Source organism: Periplaneta americana, chromosome 1, assembly GCF_040183065.1.
Source record: "Periplaneta americana isolate PAMFEO1 chromosome 1, P.americana_PAMFEO1_priV1, whole genome shotgun sequence".
Taxonomy (NCBI): Eukaryota; Metazoa; Arthropoda; class Insecta; order Blattodea; family Blattidae; genus Periplaneta; species Periplaneta americana.
Window position 1 is genome coordinate 187,127,926 of NC_091117.1, and position 14,897 is coordinate 187,142,822.

At 34.6% G+C, this 14,897-nt stretch overlaps 1 protein-coding gene across 1 annotated transcript; it reads left to right on the top strand.

Moving 5' to 3' along the window:
• Positions 1-1,099: 1,099 nt before the first annotated feature.
• LOC138709473 (probable inactive protein kinase DDB_G0270444) lies at positions 1,100-14,678 on the top strand. Its single transcript, XM_069840265.1, has 3 exons — positions 1,100-1,321; positions 8,467-8,601; positions 12,890-14,678. Exons 1-3 carry the CDS (start codon positions 1,270-1,272, stop codon positions 14,245-14,247), a joined length of 1,545 nt encoding a protein of 514 aa, XP_069696366.1. The 5' UTR covers positions 1,100-1,269; the 3' UTR covers positions 14,248-14,678.
• The last annotated feature ends 219 nt before the right edge of the window (positions 14,679-14,897 follow it).

Consider the following 14,897-nt stretch of genomic DNA (forward strand, 5'->3'; position numbering starts at 1 on the left):
TTAGCAACTATCTATGGATGCATATTCCCTACGTATTGAGCTTCGTGACTGTATATTATACTAGACTGTGATGCCACTTTTGTTTCTGTATGTAGGCTAATTTCAGTAAACAATAAATGAGCTTTAGTTTTGCACCATTCTTTTTTTTTTTTAATTAGCCTGTACCTGTCGTACCTTTTGTATATTTACAGTGCCACATTTGTCTAAAATATTTACTGATTCGGTGATATTGAGTGCTATATTTATTTTTATTTTATTGGGTTATGTATCAACATCACAGGTTATTTAGCGTCTGAATGAAATGAAGGTGATAATGCCGGTGAAATAAGTCCGGGGTCCAGTACCGAAAATTACCCAGCATTTGCTCGTATTGGGTTGAGGGAAAACCCCGGAAAAAGCCTCAACTTGCCCCGACCGAGATTCAAACCCAGACGCGCTGACCGTTACTCCACACGTGTGAACTTGAGTGCTGTAAGACTGGATGTAATTTCGTGGGATAATTGCCTTGTAGCATGTAATTATTGGATTTAAGCAATATCTTACATGCATTAATATGTTGCAAATACTGTATTATTCCCATGCTGAACAAAATAAACCTAATCCCTTGAATTTTGTGTCTGTGTACAACATATCTGTAAGAAGGTCATTAAGCAGTTACAATATTTCTTTCGGTACATAAACTAGCAACCAACTGAATAACAAAACATTCTCAATATGTGTCATAAGAGTCAGTTGAAATGTACTATTTTGTATAGTAGATGTTTTCAAGGAAATGAAGAAATTTTATGCTGCATATAGATGTAATTTAATATGTTTCTTGATCAAATGAAAATTGTTTACACAATTTGATCAACATATAAAATTATTGCACAACTAGTATAAATACATGATACCAACATCGCCGTTCATTTGTTTTTAAGAGAAATTTTCGTATTACACAAATTCTCTAAAGAAAATAAATTGTATTTTATTTCTCTTGGTTCAGTGATATTGTTGAAACCCGAACCCGTGACTTGCATTCTCATCAACGTTGCAGTTCATTTATCTACAAGAGAAAATTTCATCTTCACAAATTCTGTAATGAAAAGATATTTTGTTTTATTTTTGTTCGGTTCAGCGATATTGTTGAAATCAGAACACGTGACTTACATTCTCACCATGAAAAGCTGCAATTATTGGGATACAGAAAGGAAGACGAGTATTTTTATGTGGTAAAGTCGGAATAATTCCAGCCAGTTGTATGTGTAGCTGCTTCGTGTTTTGATAAATATGTCAAATCCGTTTTATTACTGTGGAGCAAACGGATTTAATTTCAGTGCAGGTATTGTAATTTTGTTATTATGTTATTTTGTGTGTACTTAAATGTTTTACCGCTAAAATGGTGCTTGTCTAGTCTTGGACTTTATACAGGGACATCATTTTATTTTTACTAACATTTCTAATATTAACCTGGCTATACCTTGGGATTTGAGAACCGGAAATACCGTTTGCTAACCCCTCCCATGACTGGAGTTCGATGATACTGGCGTAAAATACAAACAACTCACTTTACTAGGTATAGGAAGAAAGAAAAGTAGTTCATCCATTTACGTAAACTAGGAATTATCGCGATTTTGAGTTTGATAATTTTCATTAGGTTTTTGTTTAATCAAAATACAGTACAGTATTAACAATAAGTGTTTTTACTCACGAACTGAGCTATCCATGCCAACGTATTCATTATGCAGTGTATATTATACTGTCTACAGCACATTAGCTTACAATATAGAGAATAAAGTTAAATTGAAAAATAATCATAATATTGATATTTAAACACATTTTTGAAAATGGTAGCCGTTCATTTCGATACAGGCTTCAGTTCTTTTGTGCATATTATCGCATTACAGACTAATGTGCCTAATTCCAATTAGGCCTACCAGTTTCGTGTCCACACCTGTGGAGTAACGGTCAGCGCGTCTAACTGCGAAACCAAGTGGCACGGGTTCGATTTCCGGTTGGCGCAAGTTACCTGGTTGAGGTTTTTTCCGGGGTTTTCCCTCAACCCAATACGAGCAAATGCTGGGTAACTTTCGGTGCTGGACCCCGGACTCATTTCACTGGCATTGTCACCTTCATATCATTCAGACGCTAAATAACCTAGATGTTGATACAGCGTCGTAAAATAACCCAATAAAATAAAAAAAAGCAGTTTCGTCCATCGTACTAAAAAAAAAACAGTTTCGTCCATCGTACTAGTAACTCATGTTGAAATAATTTTGTATCTACTCTACAAAAGAGTACCTTACGTACTGTCAATTCAATCTTCACTTCTGCCCGATCCGAAAAGATAAAATTACTCAGACGTGCTATCTACTGTCCGTCCAAGTGATTTTGTCGCAGGGTCGTAGAAAGTGGGGAAATCACGTGACAGTTAATTACTTAACGAGGGCCTTTTAGTTAAGTTATTTTAAACAGTAGTATAATATTACGTAGACATCCAATTCCTAACAGAAACTAATGTTTTGAGAAAAGAACAAAGACAGCCCAGTCACTAGCCGAGCAGAAGTGGGTGAGGGAAAACGGGATGCGACGTAAGCAAACGAACGACAGTACCTGTGCGAAAATATGATTCAATATTGAAAGTTCTTTCGTCACTGGAACGTACTATACTCACTAACTCAGTACTGCGTACTTTGACTGCATACGCGGTCTTGGTCTGTGTGGAGTACAGTTGGAAGTTTACCAATAGAAGGGGTGGGAGTGAAGTACATTAAAAAACTCAGGTAAAATTTAAATTGAAGTAAAAATAAAATGATGTCCCTGTAGATAAACACTAGTACAGATCTCGGATTATATTTCTGCTGGTCAGTTGCCGTTAAATTTCAAGTGGCTTATCTTACAACGTGGGCGCCAGCGTATTGAAAAGCATTACAACTTACTCCCATCGCCTTACCTTCCCACGGCAAATGAAACGTTGCACAGAGGCAGAGATAAAATGCGAAATCCGTATCAAGATTTCTATAGCATGGATTGAAACTTCGATATCTTTCCACACCACATACGGACCTGATGTCTGATTTGCGTTATTTTCATGACGAAATGAAAGTGACAGATGGAATATATAAACAGCACATAATTATTAATTATTAATACGTAATATATTCCGTGAGATACACTCATTCTTTTACTACTTAAATATTTGTTTCCTGTATTTCTTAAAGTAATGTTTATATGCCATCTTAATTTTCATATTTTGTTTCCATTTACGTAAACAATGATGCACAATGGGGCCAATACAAAAATTATCTTTGTACACAATCCCCGCTATATTCACTTTGCTTGGAATGATTTATTAAAGAATTTATTCAAGAGTAATTTAGAAACATGTTGAATTGATTATCCTTACATCAAAAACGGATGTTCTCTCGACCAAACGACCGTATTTTAATTATTTGGATACAATAACAATATTAAGAGACGTGTGAAAGGAATTAATGGATAAAAATGACCGTATCATGCAATAAAGAAACAAGTTAAACCAATTATTCTTGCACCAAACGGGATACACGTTGGACCAAATTACCGTTATTTAAGTAATTACTTCATAGTTTCAGCTGGTATTTTGTGAGATTGTTATGACTGAGATACCTATTAATTGTTTTGTTATAACAGTAGATACATTATAAGGACTCGCGCTGAGAGGGGTGGAGGTAGAGGTTTTGAATGTCTCACAAACCGCAAGTCATGCTAAAGATATTGCTTTTACTAATATTATCCGCTATGGAGTGTGAGCCGTCAGTCAAGTTGTTCGCTTGCTAGAGCACGTACGTCGTCTACTTAAAAAATCCAGTAATAGGCTACCACAGTCTAGTATACAGTCACGAAACTTGAGTTGTGAGGGTACTAGGAACAATAGACTGTGACGGTACTATTTCTCATTGTCTGTAATGAGGCGATAGTAGCGATCCTAGTGGTTAGCAACTATCTATGGATGCATATTTACTAGGTATTGAGCTTCGTGACTGAATATACTAGACTGTAGTAATACTACAGTCTAGTAGCTATATACAGTCACGAAGCTTGAGTTTGTGAGGGTACTAGAAACAATAGACTGTGCAGGTACTATTTCGCATTGTCTGTAATGAGGCGGTAGTAGCTATCCTAGTGGTTAGCAACTATCTATGGATGCATTTTTACTACGTATTGAGCTTCGTGACTGTATATACTAGACTGTGGTAATACTTAGGCCCAATTGTATAAAACTCTCTGACTAAAGATCAACTTTGATCGAAGATCGAAAAGTGAACCGAGTTCAGATACTTCTTCTATTGTATAAAACTTTTCTGCGATCAAATTACCTTGGTTCAAATGCAATCTAAGTTCACGTGAAAAGGATTTGGCAACATCGCATAAATAGGTGAAATACGTGATGCGCGGACCATGTTATACAGGTTTGTTCAGTGTTGCCGATCTAGCGACTTTAACTCTTTTTCAACAACAATTTCTTTTAACTTTTATATTGCTTAAATAGGGATTTAGTGACCTTTTTAGTACCGCATAGTGACAAAACTTAATCTTTCTTTGTTGATAATGAGAAATCTAGCGACTTTACAACTACTTTTTGGCGACTTTCCGTACACACTGTTGGAGACACTGTTTTTTTTTTTTTTGTGCAATGTAAATAATGGCGGACAATAAGAAGAAGGTTGACTGTTCTCCAAGTTGTTATCATGTTATGCTAAACATAATAAAGCTTTATAAAACGACAATTTTCGTTTAGTAATACAGTTAATTGAACATTCATGAATGTACCTATCATATCCATTAATAATTAATGGTTGTTATAAACATAATATAATTATAGGTTATGTTATTTGATACTGCTGAACACGATAGAGCCTTATAAAATATAAGAATGTTTGTGTATTAAGGCAAGAAATTGAAAGATATATATATATATATAAATGTACCTAACATATCTATTAATATTAATAATAATGGATATTTTATTTACACAATCTGGCACTCGTATATTTCAAACAGAAAAGAAATAACTGAACTTGGATCATCTAACTTAATCGGAGAAATTTCTTCAGTCAAAGTTGACTTTAGTTTGAGACAAATTAATCTCAGATTAGACTCTATACAACACAAAATACCAAGTTCAGCTGAAAGAAGGATCAATTTAACCTCTGATCTAAGATTAAATGATTTATACAATCGGCCCTTAATCTTGTAGCCTCTAGGGACAAAGTACAGTCTCTAATAATGATGATGATAATGATGTAACTTATTAATACTTTCTCCATTAACTTGTGAAGTTGGTAGAAGCAGTGTTGATTTCAGAAATATGATATATTTTAACTTGAAATGAAAGAAAATTAATTATTTGCAGGGCAAAATCCTGTATTGTATTTAAACTAGCGTAAAGTGTAAAAATAACTCTTGTAAAAAGCGAACACATTTTGTACTGCTTTAACCAGATGCTATAAACGAGACTTAAAATAGGTAGACAAGCATATTTCACAGTTCCCAGACTATTTATAGAGCCTCCTGCATCACTGCCTATCATTGCGTATACAAACGCTTAACAGACGAATGAGTTGCTCTACAGCACTAAAAGAAAACGATCTTATAGTGATAGAAGATCCATGAACAGTAGAGATATAGTAAATTATATATTGCTAAATTCTAGGTTACCATTGCAGCTATCTTTTGTGATATTTTTCATTAAAATGCAGATGTATCAAGTCGATTCTACCTTACATCATACAAGTAATATTATTTCCAGAACACAGGAAACAGTAGGTAGGGGAAACTCGGCTAATTCCGCAGTAGTGGATATATGATTTTACTGCGGCTTTACAATAGCGTGAACGTAAGTTTTGAGAGGCTGTCAACAGGAGGCATGTCCTCTGCAGTGCTATAGAAAAAAATCAAGGATAGTGGTCGACACCTCTGTCGGAAATACAGTGAAACATCGAAAGTTGGCTGTTTTTCGTGTTTTGCTACACAGCTGTGAAGAAAGTAGCATTGTTACATATAAATTGTTCCTTTTGTGTTACTTTTATAATGTATTTCATAATTATTTACGACTGCGGAATTAGCCAAGTCCTATTACGGATTTATCCGCACTGTTGCGGAATTACCCGAGTTGCTCTTTTTCAACTGTAACGTAAGTTATGTGCAACTAAATATATTTGCATTTTAATTGGTCTCTTTATCTCATTTGGTAATGAAAGGTTTCGTCCATGTCTGTCCACACCTGTGGAGTAACGGTCAGCGCGTCTGGCTGCGAAACCAGGTGGCCCGGGTTCGAATCCCGGTCGGGGCAAGTTACCTGGTTGAGGTTTTTTCCGGGGTTTTCCCTCAACCCAATACGAACAAATGCTGGGTAACTTTCGGTGCTGGACCCCGGACTCCTTTCACCGGCATTATCACCTTCATATCATTCAGACGCTAAATAACCTAGATGTTGATACAGCGTAAAATAACCCAATGACCCTAACTCGTCCATGTCTACATGCCTTGATCATATTTTTCAATAAACTTTTGATAAAAATATGATAGATTTACTTCTTAACATTGCGGAATTAGCCGAGTCTCCCCTATAAGAAATGGACTCAATTTTAAAATGTTCTGTGATTTAGAGTCCCTCCTAACAAGAAACTCCCCGATTTTCTGAATTTGGTTGCAAAGGCTACTGCGATAACTTTCTGTTAGACTGTAGTGTGTGGCAGAATTACAAAATAATTAAATTTTCTAGGTTTCAAGGTCATATTATCTAAAGGAAGACCGTTTACTCTAGAAAATGTTTGTGCCGATACGCATTTTGTTTTTCAGATATATTCAGAAGTCTGAAATATTTTATTTCCATACAGAGTGATTCACGAGGATTTACCGTCACTTACGCAGCTTATTTCCGAAGACATTCTGAGCAAGAAATGTCATATAAACATTTGTCCTAATCTCAATATTTTCAAAGTTACACTAATTTGAAGTTGTTTGTAAAATACTTTTTTTCTTTAGTTTTAAGGGTAAAAGAATATTACAAATAGAGAATGAACTATTCAGGAGTATCATTTATTTAATTGGCTGGTGTTCTGAGCTAAAAATGTGTTGTCAGTTGATTTGTACAGATTTTGTTTTTCAATTTTTAACTAAAAATGATATCATTCATACGCACTTATCACAAAATTGTTAGGCCTACAAATCATACGGCTTTAGGAGCTTGATTCTTTACAGTTTAATTATGCATCCTAATGTACAGACTTGAAGAATTTACAAGAGTGTCGTAATTTGTAACAGTTGTTGTGATAAATGCGTAAGAAAGTGTAATTTTATAGTTAAAATAAAAAAAAAAGATCTATACGAAGCAACTAAGGAATTCACAACACATTTTTAGCTTCAGAATATTAGCTAATTAAAGACATTATACTTCTGAATAGTTCATTCTTTATCTGTAATATTCTTTAACCTTAAAACTCAAGAATAATGGAATTTTACAAACAATTTCAAAATTAGTGTAACTCTGAAAACATTAAGCCTAGGACAAATGTTTATATGACATTTTTTTGCTCAGAATGTCTTCGCAAATTAGCTCCATAAGGGACGGTAAATCCTCGTGTATCTTCCTGTATATTCTGCTTAATTCACATCGAAGTATTTTAGTGTCATTCATGAAGTATTAGGCTAAATGCATATCATGAATATTGTAGTGTAATCAGAATGTTTCCACGCTGTACAAAAAGCGTGTCATAAAGGGTTTAAATGTTGTAATAATAGTACATTATGCAACGAGCCTATAATGATAGTAATTAAGACGCAAGTATGTTTGTTTATGAAACGAGCGCAAGCGAGTTTCATAATTTTCATACGAGCGTCTTAATTACCATTATAGGCAAGTTTCATACGACTTTTTATGCTCGACCATATTTCTAACTATAAATTATTCAGAAGTAGGTATACATTTTATTTGTATCGGACAGAAGATCGGAAGTGACCTTGTTCATAGCTCTTGAATTGTGAGATGTGCCTAGACGCCAAAGTATTGATGTTTTCCGAGGAACAATAATGTCATTGACCTTGATGTAATGCAGAGAATGTATAACCTGGAAATTGATTTAGAATTGAAAAACGAGATGACAAATTGAATTTATTTGAATATTATTTACAATTAACGCTAATTATTACAGTAACAGAACATAACCTTCTGCGACAGTATTGGATTTCCAGCCTCCGTGACGTTTCCCTCGTCTTTCGATTGCATATCCGAGAATAATCGAAAACCTGTACTTTAATGAGTAGGTGTACTTTAATGACATGCATTAAAGGACTTCTACCAGGTGTATAATTACTACATTTCGGCATGGTCGAGCATAAACATAACAATATTATTTCTATTTCCTTATAAGAACTATGGTAATTTGAATTTTTAGATCTTAAAAAATTGGTACTTAACTATAACAAAGCGTCTTTTAATTGCAGAAGAACCTGTTGACGAGGTTTTAGACTTGATCGTCACGACTCTGGTGAATAAAATCATCATTACAGCCCTAGCAGAGGAATTTGTCGATGCTGTTATACAAGAGGCTCTTCAACATGTCCTCACGTGTGAAATAAGTAATATCTCCGTTCTTAATTTTCTTTAACTAAGTAATTTTATACTTGGTTAATTTTTTTAAATTATAAGCATGGTGCGAATTAATGGGGGGATGGGGGGGATTTTCAACCCTGCTGAAACGTTATCCCCCTCTCATAAATTCATATTAACATTCCAGCCAGGGATAACTTCTATCCCCCCTCACAAAATATAATTGTTTTAATACAAGTATACTTTATAAAGTACAGTTTAAAGAAAGCAAAGAAAATAATATTGATGTATTATCACCGACAAGCAGACTACAATCAATAACTTAGGAATTACACATCTTATCTTAAACCTGCTCATGGATATACGAGTAATTCTGTGGCCGGGAGAAAAAGAAAAGTCTTAAGTTAATTTTTTTCTGAAAATGAGATTTTTATATACTCTGAAGGCGGAAAAAATTCTCTACAATCTGGTAATAGGGTTAAAGTCAAATAAGACTCCTGACTGGGTTTCTAGAGCGTTACCAAATGTGTTGTTGTTTTCTAATGCCAGGCATTTGACAATAAAGTTATTTGACCTCTTGCACTCCAATATTTTTCGAAGATATTGTCATGGTTAGCCTCTGACGCACAGATTTTGAGATGTTCTGAATCCATTTCTTGAATTGAGTTGCACAATGGGCAGTTAGGGGACTGATATATTCCAATTCTATGCAGGTGTTTGGCCAAACAGTCATGGCCTGTTGCCAATCTAAATGCAGCTACAGACGATTTGCGTGGTAAATCGGGAATCAACTGTGGATTATGATGCAGAGAGTTCCATTTTTTCCCTTGTGATTGTGTTATCAAATTTTGTTTGTTGAAATCTAAGTATGTAGATTTAATAAATCCTTTCATAGAGTAATACGTAGATTTAGTAACAAGTCTGTAAGTAGCAGTGCTGCCCTTCTTTGCTAAGGCATCCGCATTCTCGTTTCCCAGGATTCCACAATGGGATGGTATCCATTGGAATACAATTCTTCTATTGAGTGTTATTAGTTGAGAGAGCATTTTATTTATTTCTGCTATTTGAGATGAAGGTGTGTGTGTCTAGAGACTATTGATAGAATACCAAATGCCCTAAGTACTTTTTGAATCGAGCACACACAGAATAAAGGACTTAACCCTTTCTAACCCAAATTAAATTTACAAGCAATCCATGTTGAAACAAATAGCTGTATTAGGACCAAGTTACGGGAGTGGCAACATTTGAAACAAAACTATATTGATGAAAATGTATTGAAATAGAAGTTATCCAGCAAAATTTACCTTCATATGTAACACACAAGTATATAAATGCTATAAAGTTAATTATTGCCATATGGTATCTATAGGTAAGAAAGGGTTAAGAATATTGTAGTATTGTAATACTTTATTCCTTACAAACATCACATGTTTACTTTTCATGCTTCCCTATTAAAAAGGTCTAACTTGTATATTTTAGCTATTTTATCACATACTGATGTCCTTTCCTTTTAAAACTTTAAGCACCAGGTAAACAGTCCTATATTGTTTAAGATCTATTTTGAATTCCTAATAATTTACATTTCCCATTTATTTTGACATGAAAAAGGTCTTATGTTTAAATAGTCCCTTCTACTCAGTTTGGGTTGTAATCTTAAAAGGGCTTAAGTGCGGCTATTTTTGGAAATAATCAAGAAAATTGTTAAATGAGCAACATTACCTATTTTAGAAGAAATATAAACAAATAATATCCAGAAAAAACCTCTTAATTAAAAGAACTTTATAATTGACACCATTTTAAATCTTTCTACTGCTCTCCTTTCAGGAGTATAACATTTTTACTTAAGACCTTTTTCCTCCTGGCCACAGAATTATTATTATGATCAAGATGCAAGACAAGCAACTCAGTGCGAGCCGTATCGAATGAGGATAATAATAATGTTACGTATGGTATTCTCTATCTAGGATTCTATCCCCCCTCATCAGAAATCTTAATTTGCACCCTGGTTATAAGGTTATTCAGCATCCGTGAGATGACAATACAATGGTTAGATATTGCAGATGGCATACTCAATAGTCCTAAAATTACCATACATTATACACTTTGATAATTTGGGGGAAGGGAATGTTTCTGCCCAACTAATTCTGTGAGATTATCTGTTCACTTAACCACAGATTTTCTCTGACAATTTCGGTTTCTTTTGCCAGTCTAATTCCACTAATTTATTCATTCTCACTATATCATGGAATAATCGAAAATATCTCTAAATAAAAATGTATAAATAAGTATGAAATATGTGATATTAAAAAGCTAATATCAATATGTGAATAAACGTCCACCGCTTTTTTGTAGTAGTCAATGCGCCTGATTGCGAAAATAGCGGACCCAGTATTGAATCCTTGTTGGAACAAGTTGCCTGGTTAATAGATATCTAGATTCATTTTCCGGGCTGTCTGGTTAATGTTTTTCAGGATTTTTCCTCAATAGCCATCATTCATTCAACCAATCATTCATTGGTTGAATTTATTTATTTATTTATTTATTTATTTATTTATTTATTTATTTATTTATTTATTTATTTATTTATTTATTTATTTATTTATTTATTTATTTATTTATTTATTTACCACATCTTGAATTATTTTAGCTACAGAGCGTTCGCCAGAAAACAGATTTCTCGTAGATAAATGCCTTAGGCCTAATACTGTCATAGATAGAACGCGACTGTTGAGGAAATACTGTTTACATCTCCCCTGAATAGAGTGTGGAAGGGTTTTGTGTTGCACAGTATGGCCAGATAACACAAACTGAAGGTTAGAACATTAGTATATAGCTGACTTCCATTCTGTACCGTTCAGTTTAGTTCGTAGAAATGCAGTACACTTTACAACAGCGAATCTTCTTTTACGATAGCTACTTAAGTCCATATTACGAATAAATCGTAAAATAAAATGTATCATGCTATATTTCTACTGAAATATCCTGGCGTTCAACAATAATATGACTCAGCAAGACAGAACTTAATTACATAATTGGGAGAAACGGCCTCATTTTTAAATAAAAAAGAAAGTAAGTTAATATTTTGTATCGACTTACCCACAGAGTTGATATTTTATACGTGGTAGAAAAAAAAATATTATTTATTTTTTTATGTGTAAGAATTTTTAATTATTAAAATAAGATATTTATTCTAAAGGTGCATAACCTTGAAATTGCTTTATAAATAAATTGATAGGTCTAAAAGTAGTGATATAAAAACATACATTATTTTAAATTGATGTTTTAATTTCTTTGAATTTCTCATAATTTGTCCTCACAGTACAAACTGGTTGGCTCCTGATGTATCGGGACAACATTGTGTTGCATTTTGCAAGTATTGCCACAGTACACTGACAGTCCATAATACTTGCATCTTGTTGAGTGCCGACTTTTACTCTGGCAAACAGACAATTAGTTTCAAACTAAAAATATTATTCATGCCTCACGTTACTGGTAATTGTTGCGTATAATATTTAAAATAAAATAAAATATAATTAGAGAACATAGATGTAGAATATAAAACAAATTAAAATCATTTGTATTAAAAGCATAAATTTAGATTGGGGAAATTAACTGCATTTTACTGCAAACACTATTGTTGTGTAGGCTATGACTTAAGCAAGATAAGGAGAACACGTGTGCAATGCGACGACGAGACGGGTGGGAGACAGCGTCATGATACTATAATACGAGTAATAAAGATAGCAAGTGATAAAACATGCTTACATGATGAGATATCGGCCGAAGAGAGGATTCATGATCATGATATTCATTGTTCAATTACCCAACATAGTAATTTCACTGTAATTAATTTTAAAAATAAATCGTAATGACATAGTTTAGAAAAACACCCCCAAAAAAACCTCTACAACTTATATTTTCACTGAAAATCCCCCTAACATTTTTATCTACCCAAACTACCCCCCGGAAAAAACATTTTCCCCCCAAATTTAGGGAGAAAACCCCCAAGTTGGCAACATTGACATCATAACATACTACTGCAATCTAGCGGAATATTTGCAATGATGAGATGGTACAATCATACATTTTCAAGACAGTTTAGTATTTTAGTCAGTCAATATTTTATTGTATTAGAGTACTTTATGTTTTCTGATCGAGTTTTGATTTTCTCTAGATAGATCAAAACCTCTAGTGAGATTACTGTTGATAAATCATCATTATTAAGATTTTGATCTCAAATAATATTCTTTTGGATGATTCCATTTTATTTGCTGAGTTCGAGAGTGTTCACTTAGATAGGATTCATCTTTGTTGCAGATAAAAGGCCTAAGACTCCACAACTGGAGAAGTCACCCGTGGGCGACGCTCCCGACATGCAGAAAGAAGTAAAGGAAATGGTAGGCGAGATCGCGGCAATCGTGGGGCAGGGCGACGTCCAAGCGCCAAAGCCACGCATATCCATTGAAGAACTAGGACGTCTGATAGCCGAGCTACAGAGTCCAGCAGTGGAGAAAGAAAAGGAGGAAACCAAAACAGAGGAACAGGAGAAAAACAAAACAGAGGGACAGGAGAAAAACAAAACAGAGGTACAGGAGAAAAACAAAACAAAGGAACAGGAGAAAAACAAAACAGAGGTACAGGAGAAAAACAAAACAGAGGTACAGGAGAAAAACAAAACAAAGGAACAGGAGAAAAACAAAACAGAGGTACAGGAGAAAAACAAAACAGAGGTACAGGAGGAAAACAAAACAGAGGAACAGGAGAAAAACAAAACAGAGGTACAGGAGAAAAACAAAACAAAGGAACAGGAGAAAAACAAAACAGAGGTACAGGTGAAAAACAAAACAGAGGTACAGGAGAAAAACAAAACAGAGGAACAGGAGAAAAACAAAACAGAGGTACAGGAGAAAAACAAAACAAAGGAACAGGAGAAAAACAAAACAGAGGTACAGGAGAAAAACAAAACAGAGGTACAGGAGGAAAACAAAACAGAGGAACAGGAGAAAAACAAAACAGAGGTACAGGAGAAAAACAAAACAGAGGTACAGGAGGAAACCAAAACAGAGGTACAGGAGAAAAACAAAACAGAGGTACAGGAGAAAAACAAAACAGAGGTACAGGAGGAAAACAAAACAGAGGTACAGGAGAAAAACCAAACAGAGGGACAGGAGGAAAACAAAACAGAGGTACAGGAGGAAAACAAAGCAGGGGTAGAGGAGGAAAACAAAACAGAGGAACAGGAGAAAAACAAAACAAAGGAACAGGAGAAAAACAAAACAGAGGGACAGGAGAAAAACAAAACAGAGGAACAGGAAGATGAAGACGTGGAAGACATATGGGAGGAAGCGGAGGAGCAAGAGGTGCAAGTCATCGAGCCCGATTACGAGGCATCCCCTTGCGCCGAAGGCACGATAATGCTACTCGAACCCAAGCAAGGAATACTCTGCAGTACCATGATAGTGCTCGAACTCGTCGATGAGATCTTGGAGCGCGCTGCTTGTCAAATGTTTCCCGCCGAAGAACCCCCAGGTGACATACCGCTACCAGTTGAGACACCGAGTTGCAGTCCAGAGGAGACTACGTCCAAGAAACGCACCAAAAAACACAAGTGGAAGTTTGGAGTACGTGTACGCAAGTTTCTGTCGTCAGCCCTAGGTCGCAGCTCAAAGTCTTAGACTATAAAGCAATGAAGTTATGTTACGCACAACAGTGAAATTCGATATCTTTCAATACCAAAATTCCTTACATTTTTACTTATAGCATGTAATGAAACAGTTTTAATGATGCAACCAACAATAATTATCAACAAGGGCGAATCTCTCGCTAATTTGCCACATATTTATTGGATGTTTTCAGCAAAAAGTGTGTTTCAAAATAAAATGAGAAGAATTATTTCTGTAATCGCAGCTAGATACTCGGTTGAGTAGCCAACGGATTACTGAGTTACTAAACCATGAACTAAAATATGCTACCATCAAATTATTGTGCAAGTTAATAAACAAACCTGTGACACGCATACCAAGTTTCAAAATGTATGGAAATAATAATTCAGTTCTAAGTAATTTAAATTCCAAAGAATGTAATCCTTTTTAATTAAAGTTACTTGCCTTTGAGAATAACTTGTAAATATTTGCTTTATACTGAAGAGGGTTTGTCCATAAATTATTTCCGAAGTTTCGACGATTGGTCCCAATCAATTGGTTGCACATACATTTGTCCCGATATACAGGGTGATTCATGAAGATTTACTGCCATTTACAGAGCTTATTTCCGAAGATATTCTGAGCAAAATATGTCATATAAACATTTGTTCTAATCTCAATAT

Coding starts and splice junctions, on each gene's coding strand:
- LOC138709473 (XM_069840265.1), top strand. CDS start 1,270: ATGTCAAATCCGTTTTATTACTGTGGAGCAAACGGATTTAATTTCAGT. Junction 1,322..8,466: donor CGGATTTAATTTCAGTGCAG/GTATTGTAATTT, acceptor TTTTAATTGCAG/AAGAACCTGTTGACGAGGTT. Junction 8,602..12,889: donor TGTCCTCACGTGTGAAATAA/GTAATATCTCCG, acceptor TCTTTGTTGCAG/ATAAAAGGCCTAAGACTCCA.